Genomic DNA, 19,898 nt, shown 5'->3' with positions numbered 1-19,898 from the left:
CATAGTAGTTATAGTGTGGTATACTGTAGACAGTGGTGTTGTAGTGTGGTATACTGTAGATAGTGGTGTTTGTGTGGTATGTGCTGTGAATAATTGGTGTTGTAGTGTGGTATGCTGTGATAGTGGTGTTGTAGTGTTGTATACTGTAGATAGTGGTGTTGTAGTGTTGTATACTGTAGATAGTGGTGTACTGTAGATAGTGGTGTTGTAATTGTGGTATACTGTAGATAGTGGTGTTGTAGTGTGGTATACAGATAGTGGTGTTGTAGTGGTATACTGTAGATAGTGGTGTTGTAGTGTGGTATACTGTAGATAGTGGTGTTGTATGCTGTAGATATGGTGTTGTGTGTGGTATACTGTAGAATGGTGTTGTAGTGTGGTATACTGTAGATGAGTGGTGTTGTATACTGTAGATAGTGGTGTTATAGTGGTATACTGTAGATAGTGGTGTTGTAGTGGTATACTGTAGATAGTGGTGTTGTATACTGTAGATAGTGGTTGTAGTGTTGTATACTGTAGATAGTGGTGTTGTAGTGTTGCATACTGTAGATAGTGGTGTTGTAGTGTTGCATACTGTAGATAGTGGTGTTGTAGTGTTGAATACTAGTAGATAGTGGTGTTGTATACTGTAGATAGTGGTGTTGTAGTGCTTGTATACTGCAGATAGTGGTGTTGTAGCGTGGCATACCGTAGATAGTGGTGTTGTAGTGTGGCATACTGTAGATAGAGGTGTTGCATACCGTAGATAGGGGTGTTGCATACTGTAGATAGTGGTGCTGTAGTGTTGTATACTGTAGATAGTGGTGCTGTAGTGTGGCATACTGCAGATAGAGTGGCGTTGCATACCGTAGACAGTGGTGTTGTAGTGTTGCATACCGTAGATAGTGGTGTTGCAGTGTGCATACCGTAGATAGTGGTGCTGTAGTGTGGCATACCGTAGATAGTGGTGTTGTAGTGTGGCATACTGTAGATAGTGGTGTTGTAGTGTTGTATACTGTAGATAGTGGTGTTGTATAGTAGATAGAGGTGTGGTATACTGTAGATAGAGGTGTTGTATACTGTAGATAGTGGTGTGGCATACTGTAGATAGTGGTGCTGTAGTGTGGCACACTGTAGATAGTGGTGCTGTATACCGTAGATAGTGGTGTTGTAGTGTTGTATACCGTAGATAGTGGTGCTTGTAGTGTGGCATACTGTAGATAGAGGTGTTGTAGTGTTGCATACTGTAGATAGAGGTGTTGTAGTGTTGCATACTGCAGATAGTGGTGTTGCAGTGTGGTATACCGTAGATAGTGGTGCTGCGGTGTTGCATACTGTAGAAAGTGGTGTTGTAGTGTTGTATACTGTAGATAGTGGTGTTGTAGTGTTGTATACCGTAGATAGTGGTGCTTGTAGTGTGGCATACCGTAGATAGAGGTGTTGTAGTGTTGCATACCTGTAGATAGTGGCATTGTAGTGCTGTATACCGTAGATAGTGGTGCTGATAGTGTTGCATACCGTAGATAGTGGTGTTGCAGTGTGGCATACCGTAGATAGTGGTGTTGTAGTGTGGCATACTGTAGATAGTGGTGCTGTAGTGTGGCATACTGTAGATAGTGGTGCTGTATACCGTAGATAGTGGTGCTGTAGTGTGGCATACCGTAGATAGTGGTGTTGTAGCGTGGCATACCGTAGATAGTGGCGTTGCATACCGCAGATAGTGGTGCTTGTAGTGTGGCATACCGCAGATAGTGGTGTTGTAGAGTGCATACCGTAGATAGTGGTGTTGCATACTGCAGATAGCGGTGTTGTAGTGTGGCATAATCGTAGATAGTGGTGTGTGTGCATACTCGTAGATAGTGGTGTTGTAGCGTGGCATACTGTAGATAGTGGTGTTGCAGTGTGGCATACCGTAGATAGTGGTGCTTGTAGCGTTGCATACCGTAGATAGTGGTGTCTGTAGTGTGGCATACCGTAGATAGTGGCGTTGCAGTGTGCATACCGTAGATAGTGGTGTTGCAGCGTGATACTGCAGATAGTGGTGCGTTGTATACTGTAGATAGTGGTGTTGTAGTGGTATACTGTAGATAGTGGTGTTGTATACTGTAGATAGTGGTGTTGTAGTGTGGTATACTGCTGTAGATAGTGGTGCTGTATACTGTAGATAGTGGTGTTGTAGTGTTGCGGCAGATAGTGGTGTTGTAGTGTGGTATACTGTAGATAGTGGTGCTTGTAGTGTTGTATAATGTAGATAGTGGTACAGAGTGTTGTTGTTGTAGTGTTGTATACTGTAGATAGTGGTGTTGTAGTGGCATACTGTAGATAGTGGTGTTGTAGTGTTGTATACTGTAGATAGTGGTGTTGTAGTGTTGTATACTGTAGATAGTGGTGTTGTAGTGTTGTATACCGTAGATAGTGGTGTTGTAGTGTTGTATACTGTAGATAGTGGTGTTGTAGTGTTGTATACTGTAGATAGTGGTGTTGTATACTGTAGATAGTGGTGTTGTATACTGTAGATAGTGGTGTTGTAGTGTTGCATACTGTAGATAGTGAGTGCTGTATAACCGTAGATAGTGGTGTTGTAGTGTAGTACACTGTAGATCAGGTGCTGTAGTGCTTGCATACTGTAGATAGTGGTGCTGTAGTGTTGTATACCGTAGATAGTGGTGCTTGCAGTGTTGTATACCGTAGATAGTGGTAGTTGCATACCGTAGATAGTGGTGTTGTAGTGTTGCATACTGTAGATAGTGGTGCTTGTATACTGTAGATAGTGGTAGCAGTATGGTATACTGTAGATAGTGGTGTCGTATACCGTAGATAGAGGTGTTGCAGTGTTGCACACTGTAGATAGTGGTGTTGTAGCGTTGCATACCGTAGATAGTGGTGTTGTAGTGTGGCATAATCGTAGATAGTGGTGTTGTGGTGCTGCATACTGCAGATAGTGGTGTTGCAGTGTGGCATACTGCAGATAGTGGTGTTGCATACCGTAGATAGTGGTGTTGTATACTGTAGATAGTGGTGCAGTAGTGTTGTATACTGTAGATAGTGGTGTTGTATACTGTAGATAGTGGTGTTGTAGTGTTGTATACTGTAGATTGTGGTGTTGTAGTGTTGTATACTGTAGATAGTGGTGTTGAAAGTGTTGTATACTGTAGATAGTGGTGTTGTTGTGGTATACTGTAGATAGGTGTGTTGTAGTGTGGCATACTGTAGATAGTGATGTTGTAGTGGTATACTGTAGATAGTGGTGTTGTAGTGTGGTATACTGTAGATAGTGGTGTTGTATACTGTAGATAGTGGTGTTATAGTGTGGCATACTGTGATAGTGGTGTTGTAGTGTGGTATACTGTAGATAGTGCGCTTGTATACTGCAGATGGTGGTGTTGCAGTGCTGTATACTGTAGATAGTGGTGTTGTAGTGTTGTATACTGTAGATAGTGGTGTTGGTGGGTATACTGTAGATAGTGAATTGTTGTAGTGTTGAATACTGTGGTGTTGTATACTGTAGATAGTGGTGTTGTAGTGTTGTATACCGTATAGTGGTGTGTAGATAGAGTGTGTTGTAGTGTAGATAGAGGGTGTTGTATACTGTAGATAGTGGTGTTGTATACTGTAGATAGTGGTGTTGTAGTGTGGTATACTGTAGATAGTGGTGTTGTAGTGTGGTATACTGTAGATAGTGGTGTTATAGTGTGGTATACTGTAGATAGTGGTGTTGTAGACTGTGGTATACTGTAGATAGTGGTGTTGTATACTGTGGTATACTGTAGATAGAGGTGTTGTAGTGTGGTATACTGTAGATAGTGGTGTTGTAGTGTGGTATACTGTAGATAGTGGTGTTGTAGTGTGGTATACTGTAGATAGTGGTGTTGTATAGTGTAGAGGTGTGGTATACTGTTAGATATGTGTGGTATACTGTAGATAGTGGTGGGCATACTGTAGATAGTGGTGTTGCTGGGTATACTGTAGATAGTGGTGGTATACTGTAGATAGTGGTGTTGTAGTGTTGTATACTGTAGATAGTGGTGTTGTAGTGTGGTATACTGTAGATAGTGGTGTTGTAGTGTTGTATACTGTAGATAGAGGTGTTGTAGTGTTGTATACTGTAGATAGTGGTGTTGTAGTGTGGCATACTGTAGATAGTGGTGTTATGGTGTTGTATACTGTAGATAGTGGTGTTAGTGTTGTATACTGTAGATAGTGGTGTTGTAGTGTTGTATACTGTAGATAGTGGTGTTGTAGTGTGGTATACTGTAGATAGTGGTGTTGATAGTGTTGTAGTGTTGCATACTGTAGATAGTGGTGTTGTAGTGTGGTATACTGTAGATAGTGGTGTTGTAGTGTGGTATACTGTAGATAGTGGTGTTGTGTATACTACTGTAGATAGTGGTGTTATAGTGTGGTATACTGTAGATAGTGGTGTTGTATACCGTAGATAGTGGTGTTGTGGGTATACTGTAGATAGTGGTGTTGTAGTGTGGTATACTGTAGATAGTGGTGTTATAGTGATGTGGTATACTACTGTAGATAGTGGTGTTGTAGTGTGGTATACTGTAGATAGTGGTGTTGTATACTGTAGATAGTGGTGTTGTAGTGTGGTATACTGTAGATAGTGGTGTTGTAGTGTGGTATACTGTAGATAGTGGTGTTGTATACTGTGTGTGGCATACTGTAGATAGTGGTGTTGTAGTGTGGCATACTGTAGATAGTGGTGTTGTATACTGTAGATAGTGGTTGTATGTGGTATACTGTAGATAGTGGTGTTGTAGTGGTGGTTACCGTAGATAGTGGTGTTGTAGTGTGGCATACTGTAGATAGTGGTGTTGTATAGTGATAGTGGTGTTGTAGTGTGGCATACTGTAGATGGCATACTGTAGATAGTGGTGTTGTAGTGTGGTATACTGTAGATAGTGGTGTTGTATACTGTAGATAGTGGTGTTGTAGTGTGGTATACTGTAGATAGTGGTGTTGTAGTGTGGTATACTGTAGATAGTGGTGTTGTAGTGTTGTATACTGTAGATAGTGGTGTTGTAGTGTTGTATACTGTAGATAGTGGTGTTGTATACTGTAGATAGTGGTGTTGTATACTGTAGATAGTGGTTGTATACTGTAGATAGTGGTGTTGTAGTGTTGTATACTGTAGATAGTGGTGTTGTATACTGTAGATAGTGGTGTTGATAGTGTGATATACTGTAGATAGTGGTGTTGTAGTGTTGTATACTGTAGATAGTGGTGTTGTAGTGTTGTATACTGTAGATAGTGGTGTTGAGGTGTGGTGTTAGTGTAGTGTTGTTGTATACTGTAGATAGTGGTGTTGTAGTGTGGTATACTGTAGATAGTGGTGTTGTAGTGTTGCATACTGTAGATAGTGGTGTTGTAGTGTTGTATACTGTAGATAGTGGTGTTGTATACTGTAGATAGTGGTGTTGTGTGTGGTATACTGTAGATAGTGGTGTTGTAGTGTTGTATACTGTAGATAGTGGTGTTGATAGTGTTGGTATACTGTAGATAGTGGTGTTGTATGTGGTATACTGTAGATAGTGGTGTTGTAGTGTTGTATACTGTAGATAGTGGTGTTGTAGTGTGGTATACTGTAGATAGTGGTGTTGTAGTGTGGTATACTGTAGATAGTGGTGTTGTAGTGTTGTAGATACTGTTGATAGTGTTGTATACTGTAGATAGTGGTGTTGTATACTGTAGATAGTGGTGTTGTAGATGTGTTGTATACTGTAGATAGTGGTGTTGTAGTGTTGTATACTGTAGATAGTGGTGTTGTAGTGTTGTATACTGTAGATACTGTAGAGATAGTGGTGTTGTAGTGTTGTATACTGTAGATAGTGGTGTTGTATACTGTAGATAGTGGTGTTGTAGTGTGGTATACTGTAGATAGTGGTGTTGTATACTGTGATAGGGTATAGTGTTGTATACTGTAGATAGTGGTGTTGTAGTGTTGTATACTGTAGATAGTGGTGTTGTAGTGTGGTATACTGTAGATAGTGGTGTTGTAGTGTTGTATACTGTAGATAGTGGTGTTGTATACTGTAGATAGTGGTGTTGTATACTGTAGATAGTGGTGTTGTAGTGTTGTATACTGTAGATAGTGGTGTTGTAGTGTGGTATACTGTAGATAGTGGTGTTGTATACTGTAGATAGTGGTGTTGTAGTGTTGTATACTGTAGATAGTGGTGTTGTATACTGTAGATAGTGGTGTTGTATACTGTAGATAGTGGTGTTGTAGTGTTGTATACTGTAGATAGTGGTGTTGTATACTGTAGATAGTGGTGTTGTAGTGTGGTATACTGTAGATAGTGGTGTTGTAGTGTGGTATACTGTAGATAGTGGTGTTGTAGTGTGGTATACTGTAGATAGTGGTGTTGTATGTAGATGTGTATACTGTAGATAGTGGTGTTGTAGTGTTGTATACTGTAGATAGTGGTGTTGTAGTGTTGTATACTGTAGATAGTGGTGTTGTAGTGTGGTATACTGTAGATAGTGGTGTTGTAGTGTGGCATACTGTAGATAGTGGTGAACTGTACTGTAGATAGTGGTATGTTGTATACTGTAGATAGTGGTGTTGTATACTGTAGATAGTGGTGTTGTAGTGTTGTATACTGTAGATAGTGGTGTTGTAGTGTGGTATACTGTAGATAGTGGTGTTGTAGTGTTGTATACTGTAGATAGTGGTGTTGTATACTGTAGATAGTGGTGTTGTAGTGTGGTATACTGTAGATAGTGGTGTTGTATACTGTAGATAGTGGTGTTGTAGTGTTGTATACTGTAGATAGTGGTGTTGTAGTGTTGTATACTGTAGATAGTGGTGTTGTAGTGTGGTATACTGTAGATAGTGGTGTTGTATACTGTAGATAGTGGTGTTGTAGTGTTGTATACTGTAGATAGTGTGTTGTATACTGTAGATAGTGGTGTTGTAGTGTGTATACTGTATACTGTAGATAGTGGTGTTGGTGTTGTATACTGTAGATAGTGGTGTTGTAGTGTTGTATACTGTAGATAGTGGTGTTGTAGTGTGGTATACTGTAGATAGTGGTGTTGTAGTGTTGTATACTGTAGATAGTGGTGTTGTAGTGTTGTATAGTGATAGTGGTGTATACTGTAGATAGTGGTGTTGTAGTGTTGTATACTGTAGATAGTGGTGTTGTAGTGTTGTATACTGTAGATAGTGGTGTTGTAGTGTTGTATACTGTAGATAGTGGTGTTGTGTTGTATACTGTAGATAGTGGTGTTGTAGTGTTGTATACTGTAGATGTGGTGTTGTATACTGTAGATAGTGGTGTTGTAGTGTTGTATACTGTAGATAGTGGTGTTGTATACTGTAGATAGTGGTGTTGTAGTGTGGTATACTGTAGATAGTGGTGTTGTAGTGTGGTATACTGTAGATAGTGGTGTTGTAGTGTTGTATACTGTAGATAGTGGTGTTGTAGTGTTGTATACTGTAGATAGTGGTGTTGTAGTATACTGTAGATAGTGGTGTTGTAGTGTTGTATACTGTAGATAGTGGTGTTGTAGTGGTATACTGTGTGGTGTTGTATACTGTAGATAGTGGTGTTGTAGTGTGGTATACTGTAGATAGTGGTGTTGTAGTGTTGTATACTGTAGATAGTGGTGTTGTAGTGATGGTGTACTGTAGATAGTGGTGTTGTAGTGTGGTATACTGTAGATAGTGGTGTTGTAGTGTGGTATACTGTAGATAGTGGTGTTGTAGTGTGGTATACTGTAGATAGTGGTGTTGTAGTGTGGTATACTGTAGATAGTGGTGTTGTAGAGATAGTGGTGTTGTAGTGTTGTATACTGTAGATAGTGGTGTTGTAGTGTGGTATACTGTAGATAGTGGTGTTGTAGTGTTGTATACTGTAGATAGTGGTGTTGTAGTGTTGTATACTGTAGATACTGTAGATAGTGTTGTAGTGTTGTATACTGTAGATAGTGGTGTTGTAGTGTGGTATACTGTAGATAGATGTTGTAGTGGTGTTGTGGTGTTGTATACTGTAGATAGTGGTGTTGTAGTGTGGTATACTGTAGATAGTGGTGTTGTAGTGTGGTATACTGTAGATAGTGGTGTTGTAGTGTTGTATACTGTAGATAGTGGTGTTGTAGTGTGGCATACTGTGATAGTGGTGTTGTATACTGTAGATAGTGGTGTTGTAGTGTTGTATACTGTAGATAGTGGTGTTGTAGTGTGGTATACTGTAGATAGTGGTGTTGTAGTGTTGTATACTGTAGATAGTGGTGTTGTAGTGTTGTATACTGTAGATAGTGGTGTTGTAGTGGTGATAGTGGTGTTGTATACTGTAGATAGTGGTGTTGTAGTGTTGTATACTGTAGATAGTGGTGTTGTAGTGTTGTATACTGTAGATAGTGGTGTTGTATACTGTAGATAGTGGTGTTGTATACTGTAGATAGTGGTGTTGTAGTGTTGTATACTGTAGATAGTGGTGTTGTATACTGTAGATAGTGGTGTTGTATACTGTAGATAGTGGTGTTGTAGTGTTGTATACTGTAGATAGTGGTGTTGTAGTGTGGTATACTGTAGATAGTGGTGTTGTAGTGTTGTATACTGTAGATAGTGGTGTTGTATACTGTAGATAGTGGTGTTGTTAGTAGTGTGGTATACTGTAGATAGTGGTGTTGTAGTGTGGTATACTGTAGATAGTGGTGTTGTAGTGTAGTGTATACTGTAGATAGTGGTGTTGTAGTGTGGTATACTGTAGATAGTGGTGTTGTAGTGTGGTATACTGTAGATAGTGGTGTTGTAGTGTTGTATACTGTAGATAGTGGTGTTGTAGTGTTACTGTATACTGTAGATAGTGGTGTTGTAGTGTTGTATACTGTAGATAGTGGTGTTGTGGTGTTGTAGTGTTGTATACTGTAGATAGTGGTGTTGTAGTGTTGTATACTGTAGATAGTGGTGTTGTAGTGTTGTATACTGTAGATAGTGGTGTTGTATACTGTAGATAGTGGTGTTGTAGTGTTGTATACTGTAGATAGTGGTGTGGTACTGTAGATAGTGGTGTTGTATACTGTAGATAGTGGTGTTGTAGTGTGGTAGATAGTGGTGTTGTATACTGTAGATAGTGGTGTTATAGTGTGGTATACTGTAGATAGTGGTGTTGTATACTGTGGTATACTGTAGATAGTGGTGTTGTAGTGTGGTATACTGTAGATAGTGGTGTTATAGTGTGGTATACTGTAGATAGTGGTGTTGTAGTGTGGTATACTGTAGATAGTGGTGTTGTATACTGTGGTATACTGTAGATAGTGGTGTTGTAGTGTGGTATACTGTAGATAGTGGTGTTGTAGTGTGGTATACTGTAGATAGTGGTGTTGTAGTGTAGTATACTGTAGATAGAGGTGTTGTAGTGTGGTATACTGTAGATAGTGGTGTTGTAGTGTGGTATACTGTAGATAGTGGTGTTGTAGTGTGGTAGATAGTGGTGTTGTAGTGTGGTGGTGTTGTAGATAGTGGTGTTGTAGTGTGGTATACTGTAGATAGTGGTGTTGTAGATAGTGGTGTTGTAGTGTTGTATACTGTAGATAGTGGTGTTGTACTGTAGTAGTGGTATACTGTAGATAGTGGTGTTGTATACTGTAGTGTGGTATACTGTAGATAGTGGTGTTGTAGTGTTGTATACTGTAGATAGTGGTGTTGTAGTGTTGTATACTGTAGATAGTGGTGTTGTATGTGGTATACTGTAGATAGTGGTGTTGTAGTGTTGTATACTGTAGATAGTGGTGTTGTAGTGTTGTATACTGTAGATAGTGGTGTATACTGTAGATAGTGGTGTTGTGTTGTATACTGTGATAGTGGTGTTGTAGTGTTGTATACTGTAGATAGTGGTGTTGTAGTGTTGTATACTGTAGATAGTGGTGTTGTAGTGTTGTATACTGTAGATAGTGGTGTTGTATACTGTAGATAGTGGTGTTGTAGTGTTGTATACTGTAGATAGTGGTGTTGTAGTGTTGTATACTGTAGATAGTGGTGTTGTAGTGTTGTATACTGTAGATAGTGGTGTTGTAGTGTGGTATACTGTAGATAGTGGTGTTGTAGTGTGGTATACTGTAGATAGTGGTGTTGTAGTGTTGTATACTGTAGATAGTGGTGTTGTAGTGTGGTATACTGTAGATAGTGGTGTTGTAGTGTGGTATACTGTAGATAGTGGTGTTGTAGTGTGGTATACTGTAGATAGTGGTGTTGTAGTGTGGTATACTGTAGATAGTGGTGTTGTATACTGTAGATAGTGGTGTTGTAGTGTGGTATACTGTAGATAGTGGTGTTGTAGTGTGGTATACTGTAGATAGTGGTGTTGTAGTGTGGTATACTGTAGATAGTGGTGTTGTAGTGTTGTATACTGTAGATAGTGGTGTTGTATACTGTAGATAGTGGTGTTGTAGTGTGGTATACTGTAGATAGTGGTGTTATAGTGTGGTATACTGTAGATAGTGGTGTTGTAGTGTTGTATACTGTAGATAGTGGTGTTGTAGTGTGGTATACTGTAGATAGTGGTGTTATAGTGTGGTATACTGTAGATAGTGGTGTTATAGTGTGTATACTGTAGATAGTGGTGTTGTATACTGTAGATAGTGGTGTTGTATATACTGTAGATAGTGGTGTTGTAGTGTGGTATACTGTAGATAGTGGTGTTGTAGTGTGGTATACTGTAGATAGTGGTGTAGATAGTAGTGTGGTATACTGTAGATAGTGGTGTTATAGTGTGGTATACTGTAGATAGTGGTGTTGTATACTGTAGTGTTGTATACTGTAGATAGTGGTGTTGTAGTGTTGTATACTGTAGTAGATACTGTAGATAGTGGTGTTGTAGTGTTGTATACTGTAGATAGTGGTGTTGTAGTGTTGTATACTGTAGATAGTGGTGTTGTAGTGTTGTATACTGTAGATAGTGGTGTTGTATACTGTAGATAGTGGTGTTGTAGTGGTGTATACTGTAGATAGTGGTGTTGTAGTGTTGTATACTGTAGATAGTGGTGTTGTAGTGTTGTATACTGTAGATAGTGGTGTTGTAGTTATTCCAACAGTCATTTGACAGATAATCTGAGAGATGGGGGACGATGTGACGAACTGTTAGGGGGCGTTGTAATCAGAGAGATATTCAGTGTTTCACTCGATCAATCAATCAATCATCAATCAATCAATCATGTACTTTAGAGTGGATCTACATCAAAAGCCCCCCCACCCAAAAAAGTGGGTGTTGTTTAGATGTGTCATTACTGTGATATTTGAACGGCAGGTGGAAGAGAAGCACTAACAGCCGTACGTCCTGAACCATCTGACTGTATGTCTGTCCGACAGGAAGAGCTGGAGCACGACGACCACTGCTCTGTGTGTAAAGGGGACGGAGAGCTGCAGCTATGCCACAACTGCCCCAGAGCCTACCACCCTGACTGCCTGCACCCACCTCTCAAAACACCGCCCGGGGGTCTGGGTTTGCACCAAGTGTCAGAAGAAGGTGGGAAGATAGAGATCTGGTTGGGGTAGAATGGCTACTTTGTAATGCTACAGCGACATCTTAAGACTATAACAACACTACTGAATGACATCTACTATAACAACACTACTGAATGACATCTGACTATAACAACACTACTGAATGACATCTACTATAACAACACTACTGAATGACATCTACTATAACAACACTACTGAATGACATCTACTATAACAACACTACTGAATGACATCTACTATAACAACACTACTGAATGACATCTACTGACTATAACAACACTACTGAATGACATCTGACTATAACAACACTACTGAATGACATCTGATTATAGCAACACTACTGAATGACATCTGACTATAACAACACTACTGAATGTATTAGATGAAGGGAAGATAACTGTTTCCATCGTACTCCATTTTATAACCTTGTATCGTCCTCCATTTTATAACCTTGTATCGTCCTCCATTTTATAACCTTGTATCGTCCTCCATTTTATAACCTTGTATCGTCCTCCATTTTATAACCTTGTATCGTCCTCCATTTTATAACCTTGTATCGTCCTCCATTTTATAACCTTGTATCGTCCTCCATTTTATAACCTTGTATCGTCCCCCATTTTATAACCTTGTATCGTCCTCCATTTTATAACCTTGTATCGTCCTCCATTTTATAACCTTGTATCGTCCTCCATTTTATAACCTTGTATCGTCCTCCATTTTATAACCTTGTATCGTCCTCCATTTTATAACCTTGTATCGTCCTCCATTTTATAACCTTGTATCGTCCTCCATTTTATAACCTTGTATCGTCCTCCATTTTATAACCTTGTATCGTCCTCCATTTTATAACCTTGTATCGTCCTCCATTTTATAACCTTGTATCGTCCTCCATTTTATAACCTTGTATCGTCCTCCATTTTATAACCTTGTATCGTCCTCCATTTTATAACCTTGTATCGTCCTCCATTTTATAACCTTGTATAACCTTGTCCTCCATTTTATAACCTTGTATCGTCCTCCATTTTATAACCTTGTATCGTCCTCCATTTTATAACCTTGTATCGTCCTCCATTTTATAACCTTGTATCGTCCTCCATTTTATAACCTTGTATCGTCCTCCATTTTATAACCTTGTATCGTCCCCCATTTTATAACCTTGTATCGTCCCCCATTTTATAACCTTGTATCGTCCTCCATTTTATAACCTTGTATCGTCCTCCATTTTATAACCTTGTATCGTCCTCCATTTTATAATCTTGTATCGTCCTCCATTTTATAACCTTGTATCGTCCTCCATTTTATAATCTTGTATCGTCCTCCATTTTATAACCTTGTATCGTCCTCCATTTTCCTTCCTCCTGAAGGTTCTGAACAAAGAGAACATGTCGTGGCCACAGAACTTTGTCCAGTCCTATGTGACACACAAGACCGGTGAGACACCTTTACTTGCAGTGTGTGTGTTATGCTGTGTTAATGCTAGGTGTGTGTTATACTGTGTTAATGCTAGGTGTATTGTGTGTGTTATGCTGTGTTAATGCTAGGTGTGTGTTATGCTGTGTTAATGCTAGGTGTGTGTGTGTTATGCTGTGTTAATGCTAGGTGTGTGTGTTATACTGTGTTAATGCTAGGTGTGTGTGTTATGCTGTGTTAATGCTAGGTGTGTGTGTGTTATGCTGTGTTAATACTAGGTGTGTGTGTGTTATGCTGTGTTAATGCTAGGTGTGTGTGTGTTATGCTGTGTTAATGCTAGGTGTGTGTGTTATACTGTGTTAATGCTAGGTGTGTGTGTGTTATGCTGTGTTAATGCTAGGTGTGTGTGTTATGCTGTGTTAATACTAGGTGTGTGTGTGTTATGCTGTGTTAATGCTAGGTGTGTGTTATGCTGTGTTAATGCTAGGTGTATTGTGTGTGTTATGCTGTGTTAATGCTAGGTGTGTGTGTGTTATGCTGTGTTAATGCTAGGGGTGTGTGTGTTATGCTGTGTTAATGCTAGGGGTGTGTGTGTTATGCTGTGTTAATACTAGGTGTATGTGTGTTATGCTGTGTTAATACTAGGTGTGTGTGTGTTATGCTGTGTTAATGCTAGGTGTGTGTGTTATACTGTGTTAATGCTAGGTGTGTGTGTTATACTGTGTTAATGCTAGGTGTATTGTGTGTGTTATACTGTGTTAATGCTAGGTGTGTGTGTTATGCTGTGTTAATGCTAGGTGTGTTGTGTGTTTAGTGAGAGAGGGGGAGAAGAGGAGTCTGCTCAGGAGGAATGTAGAGCTGAAGAAGGAGTGTGCTCACCTGGAGGAACAGGACCAGCAACTCAGCACGTCCCTCACGGTATGACCTCTGACCCCTGACACACTCACAACACAGTACAGCAGGACCAGCAACTCAGCAAGTCCCTCACGGTATGACCTCTGACCCCTGACACACTCACAACACAGGACCAGAAGCTCAGCAAGTCCCTCACGGTATGACCTCTGACCCCTGAAACACTCACAACACAGGACCAGAAGCTCAGCAAGTCCCTCACGGTATGACCTCTGACAACACAGGACCAGAATCTCAGCAAGTCACTCACGGTATGACCTCTGACCCCTGAAACACTCACAACACAGTACAGCAGGACCAGAAGCTCAGCAAGTACCTCACGGTATGACCCCTGACCCCTGACCCACTCACAAGACAGTACAGCAAGACCAACAAGTCCCTCACAGTATGACCTCTGACCCCTGACACACTCACAACACTGTACATTTCCATTGAGATCAGGAGCTCAACAGTTAGGCAGACTGCTAACTAACTAGCCAGAAGGAGATCAACAGTGAAGCAGACTGCTAACTAACTAGTCAGATGGAGCTCAACAGTGAAGCAGACTGCTACTAACTAGTCAGATGGAGCTCAACAGTGAAGCAGACTGCTACTAACTAGTCAGATGGAGCTCAACAGTGAAGCAGACTGCTAACTAACTAGTCAGATGGAGCTCAACAGTGAAGCAGACTGCTAACTAACTAGTCAGATGGAGCTCAACAGTGAAGCAGACTGCTAACTAACTAGCCAGATGGAGCTCAACAGTGAAGCAGACTGCTAACTAACTAGTCAGATGGAGCTCAACAGTGAAGCAGACTGCTAACTAACTAGTCAGATGGAGCTCAACAGTGAAGCAGACTGCTTACTAACTAGTCAGATGGAGCTCAACAGTGAAGCAGACTGCTAACTAACTAGTCAGATGGAGCTCAACAGTGAAGCATACTGCTAACTAACTAGTCAGATGGAGCTCAACAGTGAAGCAGACTGCTAACTAACTAGTCAGATGGAGCTCAACAGTGAAGCATACTGCTACTAACTAGCCAGATGGAGCTCAACAGTGAAGCAGACTGTTACTAACTAGCCAGATGGAGCTCAACAGTGAAGCAGACTGCTACTAACTAGTCAGATGGAGCTCAACAGTGAAGCAGACTGTTACTAACTAGCCAGATGGAGCTCAACAGTGAAGCAGACTGTTACTAACTAGTCAGATGGAGCTCAACAGTGAAGCAGACTGCTACTAACTAGTCAGATGGAGCTCAACAGTGAAGCAGACTGCTACTAACTAGCCAGATGGAGCTCAACAGTGAAGCAGACTGTTACTAACTAGCCAGATGGAGCTCAACAGTGAAGCAGACTGCTACTAACTAGTCAGATGGAGCTCAACAGTGAAGCAGACTGTTACTAACTAGCCAGATGGAGCTCAACAGTGAAGCAGACTGTTACTAACTAGCCAGATGGAGCTCAACAGTGAAGCAGACTGTTACTAACTAGCCAGATGGAGCTCAACAGTGAAGCAGACTGTTACTAACTAGCCAGATGGAGCTCAACAGTGAAGCAGACTGCTACTAACTAGTCAGATGGAGCTCAACAGTGAAGCAGACTGTTACTAACTAGCCAGATGGAGCTCAACAGTGAAGCAGACTGCTACTAACTAGCCAGATGGAGCTCAACAGTGAAGCAGACTGTTACTAACTAGCCAGATGGAGCTCAACAGTGAAGCAGACTGCTACTAACTAGCCAGATGGAGCTCAACAGTGAAGCAGACTGTTACTAACTAGTCAGATGGAGCTCAACAGTGAAGCAGACTGCTACTAACTAGCCAGATGGAGCTCAACAGTGAAGCAGACTGTTACTAACTAGCCAGATGGAGCTCAACAGTGAAGCAGACTGTTACTAACTAGCCAGATGGAGCTCAACAGTGAAGCAGACTGTTACTAACTAGCCAGATGGAGCTCAACAGTGAAGCAGACTGTTACTAACTAGCCAGATGGAGCTCAACAGTGAAGCAGACTGCTACTAACTAGTCAGATGGAGCTCAACAGTGAAGCAGACTGTTACTAACTAGCCAGATGGAGCTCAACAGTGAAGCAGACTGCTACTAACTAGCCAGATGGAGCTCAACAGTGAAGCAGACTGTTACTAACTAGCCAGATGGAGCTCAACAGTGAAGCAGACTGCTACTAACTAGCCAGATGGAGCTCAACAGTGAAGCAGACTGCTAACTAACTAGTCAGATGGAGCTCAACAGTGAAGCAGACTGCTACTAACTAGCCAGATGGAGCTCAACAGTGAAGCAGACTGCTAACTAACTAGTCAGATGGAGCTCAACAGAGAAGCAGACTGCTAACTAACTAGTCAGATGGAGCTAAACAGTTAGGCAGACTGCTAACTAACTAGTCAGATGGAGCTCAACAGTGAAGCAGACTGCTAACTAACTAGTCAGATGGAGCTCAACAGTGAAGCAGACTGCTAACTAACTAGCCAGATGGAGCTCAACAGTGAAGCAGACTGCTAACTAACTAGTCAGATGGAGCTCAACAGTGAAGCAGACTGCTAACTAACTAGTCAGATGGAGCTCAACAGTGAAGCATACTGCTAACTAACTAGTCAGATGGAGCTCAACAGTGAAGCAGACTGCTAACTAACTAGTCAGATGGAGCTCAACAGTGAAGCAGACTGCTACTAACTAGCCAGATGGAGCTCAACAGTGAAGCAGACTGTTACTAACTAGCCAGATGGAGCTCAACAGTGAAGCAGACTGCTACTAACTAGTCAGATGGAGCTCAACAGTGAAGCAGACTGTTACTAACTAGCCAGATGGAGCTCAACAGTGAAGCAGACTGCTACTAACTAGTCAGATGGAGCTCAACAGTGAAGCAGACTGCTACTAACTAGCCAGATGGAGCTCAACAGTGAAGCAGACTGTTACTAACTAGCCAGATGGAGCTCAACAGTGAAGCAGACTGCTACTAACTAGTCAGATGGAGCTCAACAGTGAAGCAGACTGTTACTAACTAGCCAGATGGAGCTCAACAGTGAAGCAGACTGTTACTAACTAGCCAGATGGAGCTCAACAGTGAAGCAGACTGTTACTAACTAGCCAGATGGAGCTCAACAGTGAAGCAGACTGTTACTAACTAGCCAGATGGAGCTCAACAGTGAAGCAGACTGCTACTAACTAGTCAGATGGAGCTCAACAGTGAAGCAGACTGTTACTAACTAGCCAGATGGAGCTCAACAGTGAAGCAGACTGCTACTAACTAGCCAGATGGAGCTCAACAGTGAAGCAGACTGTTACTAACTAGCCAGATGGAGCTCAACAGTGAAGCAGACTGCTACTAACTAGCCAGATGGAGCTCAACAGTGAAGCAGACTGCTAACTAACTAGTCAGATGGAGCTCAACAGTGAAGCAGACTGCTACTAACTAGTCAGATGGAGCTCAACAGTGAAGCAGACTGCTACTAACTAGCCAGATGGAGCTCAACAGTGAAGCAGACTGCTACTAACTAGCCAGATGGAGCTCAACAGTGAAGCATACTGCTACTAACTAGCCAGATGGAGCTCAACAGTGAAGCAGACTGCTAACTAACTAGCCAGATGGAGCTCAACAGTTAGGCAGACTGCTAACTAACTAGTCAGATGGAGCTCAACAGTGAAGCAGACTGCTACTAACTAGCCAGATGGAGCTCAACAGTGAAGCAGACTGCTACTAACTAGCCAGATGGAGCTCAACAGTGAAGCAGACTGCTAACTAACTAGTCAGATGGAGCTCAACAGTGAAGCAGACTGCTACTAACTAGTCAGATGGAGCTCAACAGTGAAGCAGACTGCTACTAACTAGCCAGATGGAGCTCAACAGTGAAGCAGACTGCTACTAACTAGCCAGATGGAGCTCAACAGTGAAGCATACTGCTACTAACTAGCCAGATGGAGCTCAACAGTGAAGCAGACTGCTAACTAACTAGCCAGATGGAGCTCAACAGTTAGGCAGACTGCTAACTAACTAGTCAGATGGAGCTCAACAGTGAAGCAGAGTGCTAACTAACTAGCCAGATGGAGCTCAACAGTGAAGCAGACTGCTAACTAACTAGCCAGATGGAGCTCAACAGTGAAGCAGACTGCTAACTAACTAGCCAGATGTCTTCGTCAGTACTTACACATGTTTATGTTCCTGTGTCTCTGTCCCAGCAGAAGGTGATGGGCGTGCGGGAGCGTCTGATTGGTCAACAGAGGGACACCCAGTCCTCCCTGGAGCGTCTCAAGGCTCTGATTCGTCTGATCCAAAGAGACCAGATGATCCAGGTTACCATGACAGCTACCGCTACCACCACCGGAGTGTCCCTGCTCTCCCTGCCCTGGATCAAACCCTCTGGTGCCGCCACACACACAGTGCCCCCTGCTGGACCGTCTATGCTACTGCAGCAGAAGACTCTGGTCATGCCACAGTCTCAGAGCCAGGCTCAGGGCAATGTCTGAGCTCTAGTAGTACCCCCCCAGCCCACCAGGGGGCCACAGTTCACAGTCCAAGGCTGCGCCACAAATGACACTCTATTCCCTATATAGTGTAGAACTTTTAATAAACAGACCCATAGGGGAAGTTTAAAATACATGTCCATTTGACATCAGAGCCCTGGTCTAAAGTAGCGCACTACATAGGGAATAGGGCTCTGGTCTAAAGTAGCGCACTACATAGGGAATAGGGCTCTGGTCTAAAGTAGTGCACTATATAGGGAATAGAGCCCTGGTCTATAGTAGTGCACTATATAGGGAATAGGGCTCTGGTCTACAGTAGTGCACTATATAGGGAATAGGGCTCTGGTCTAAAGTAGTGTACTATATAGGGAATAGGGCTCTGGTCTAAAGTAGTGCACTATATAGGGAATAGGGCTCTCTGGTCTAAAGTAGTGTACTATATAGGGAATAGGGCTCTGGTCTAAAGTAGTGTACTATATAGGGAATGGGGCTCTGGTCTAAAGTAGTGCACTATATAGGGAATAGGGCTCTGGTCTAAAGTAGTGCACTATATAGGGAATAGGGCTCTGGTCTAAAGTAGTGCACTATATAGGGAATAGGGCTCTGGTCTAAAGTAGTGCACTATATAGGGAATAGGGCTCTGGTCTAAAGTAGTGTACTATATAGGGAATGGGGCTCTGGTCTAAAGTAGTGTACTATATAGGGAATGGGGCTCTGGTCTAAAGTAGTGCACTATATAGGGAATAGGGCTCTGGTCTAAAGTAGCGCACTACATCGGGAAAAGGGCTCTGGTCTAAAGTAGTGCACTATATAGGGAATAGGGCTCTGGTCTATAGTAGTGCACTAAATAGGGAATAGGGCTCTGGTCTACAGTAGTGCACTATATAGGGAATAGGGCTCTGGTCTAAAGTAGTGCACTGTATATGGAATAGGGTGCCATTTGGGACTCAGGCGAAGTATCCCATGCCACGTGGCCACCTGTCACAGAGACATTGAAGACAGCGGGGTTTTTTTGAAGAAGAAGTCAGAGACTCCATTGAAACCATTGAATATTAGTGAACCGTACGGTTGAAGAGCTGGAGGGGGATGAACGAGAAACACACAAAAAAAACACATCTTCCTTTTCACTACATTTCATGATAAGTATTTTTTAAACCCAACACCTACAGTGCTACGAGATTTATTTTATTTATAGTTTCTTTGGTATTTATTATTGTAATTATTGGCCTTAATGTATTTATCCGGACTGTAAAGATAGATAGATCACAGTGCTGCAAATTAAATAGGTATTTTCTGTGTGGCTGAAAAATATTTTAGATTTTTGTTATTTTCTAAACTGGTATAATATTTGTTCTGCATATAGAGAGAGACACAGAGAGAGAGAGAGAGAGACAGAGAGAGAGAGAGACACAGAGAGAGAGAGACACAGAGAGAGAGAGAGACACAGAGAGAGATAGAGAGAGACACACAGAGAGAGAGAGAGAGACAGAGAGAGAGAGAGAGACAGAGAGAGAGAGAGAGACAGAGAGAGAGAGAGAGAGACAGAGAGAGAGAGAGACACAGAGAGAGAGAGAGAGAGAGAGAGAGAGAGAGAGAGAGAGAGACAGAGAGAGAGACAGAGAGAGAGAGAGAGAGACAGAGAGAGAGACAGAGAGAGAGACAGAG

At 41.8% G+C, this 19,898-nt stretch overlaps 1 protein-coding gene across 1 annotated transcript; it reads left to right on the top strand.

The window, feature by feature from the left end:
* Window positions 1-11,431: 11,431 nt before the first annotated feature.
* On the top strand, window positions 11,432-18,469 carry LOC121843116 (PHD finger protein 21B-like). Its single transcript, XM_042312715.1, has 4 exons — window positions 11,432-11,459; window positions 12,823-12,889; window positions 13,683-13,786; window positions 17,949-18,469. The coding sequence occupies exons 2-4, from the start codon at window positions 12,841-12,843 to the stop codon at window positions 18,234-18,236; spliced, it is 441 nt and encodes a 146-aa protein (XP_042168649.1). The 5' UTR covers window positions 11,432-11,459; window positions 12,823-12,840; the 3' UTR covers window positions 18,237-18,469.
* Window positions 18,470-19,898: the final 1,429 nt, after the last annotated feature.

The sequence above is a fragment of the Oncorhynchus tshawytscha genome, unplaced genomic scaffold (assembly GCF_018296145.1).
Source record: "Oncorhynchus tshawytscha isolate Ot180627B unplaced genomic scaffold, Otsh_v2.0 Un_contig_7891_pilon_pilon, whole genome shotgun sequence".
NCBI lineage: Eukaryota > Metazoa > Chordata > Actinopteri > Salmoniformes > Salmonidae > Oncorhynchus > Oncorhynchus tshawytscha.
This window is presented reverse-complemented; position numbering and strand designations above follow the sequence as displayed.

Excerpts from the sequence above, each read along its gene's own strand:
- LOC121843116 (XM_042312715.1), top strand. The coding sequence starts at position 12,841 with ATGTCGTGGCCACAGAACTTTGTCCAGTCCTATGTGACACACAAGACC. Across the intron at positions 12,890-13,682 it reads CTATGTGACACACAAGACCG|TGAGAGAGGGGGAGAAGAGG; the intron begins GTGAGACACCTT and ends TTGTGTGTTTAG. Across the intron at positions 13,787-17,948 it reads AACTCAGCACGTCCCTCACG|CAGAAGGTGATGGGCGTGCG; the intron begins GTATGACCTCTG and ends TCTCTGTCCCAG.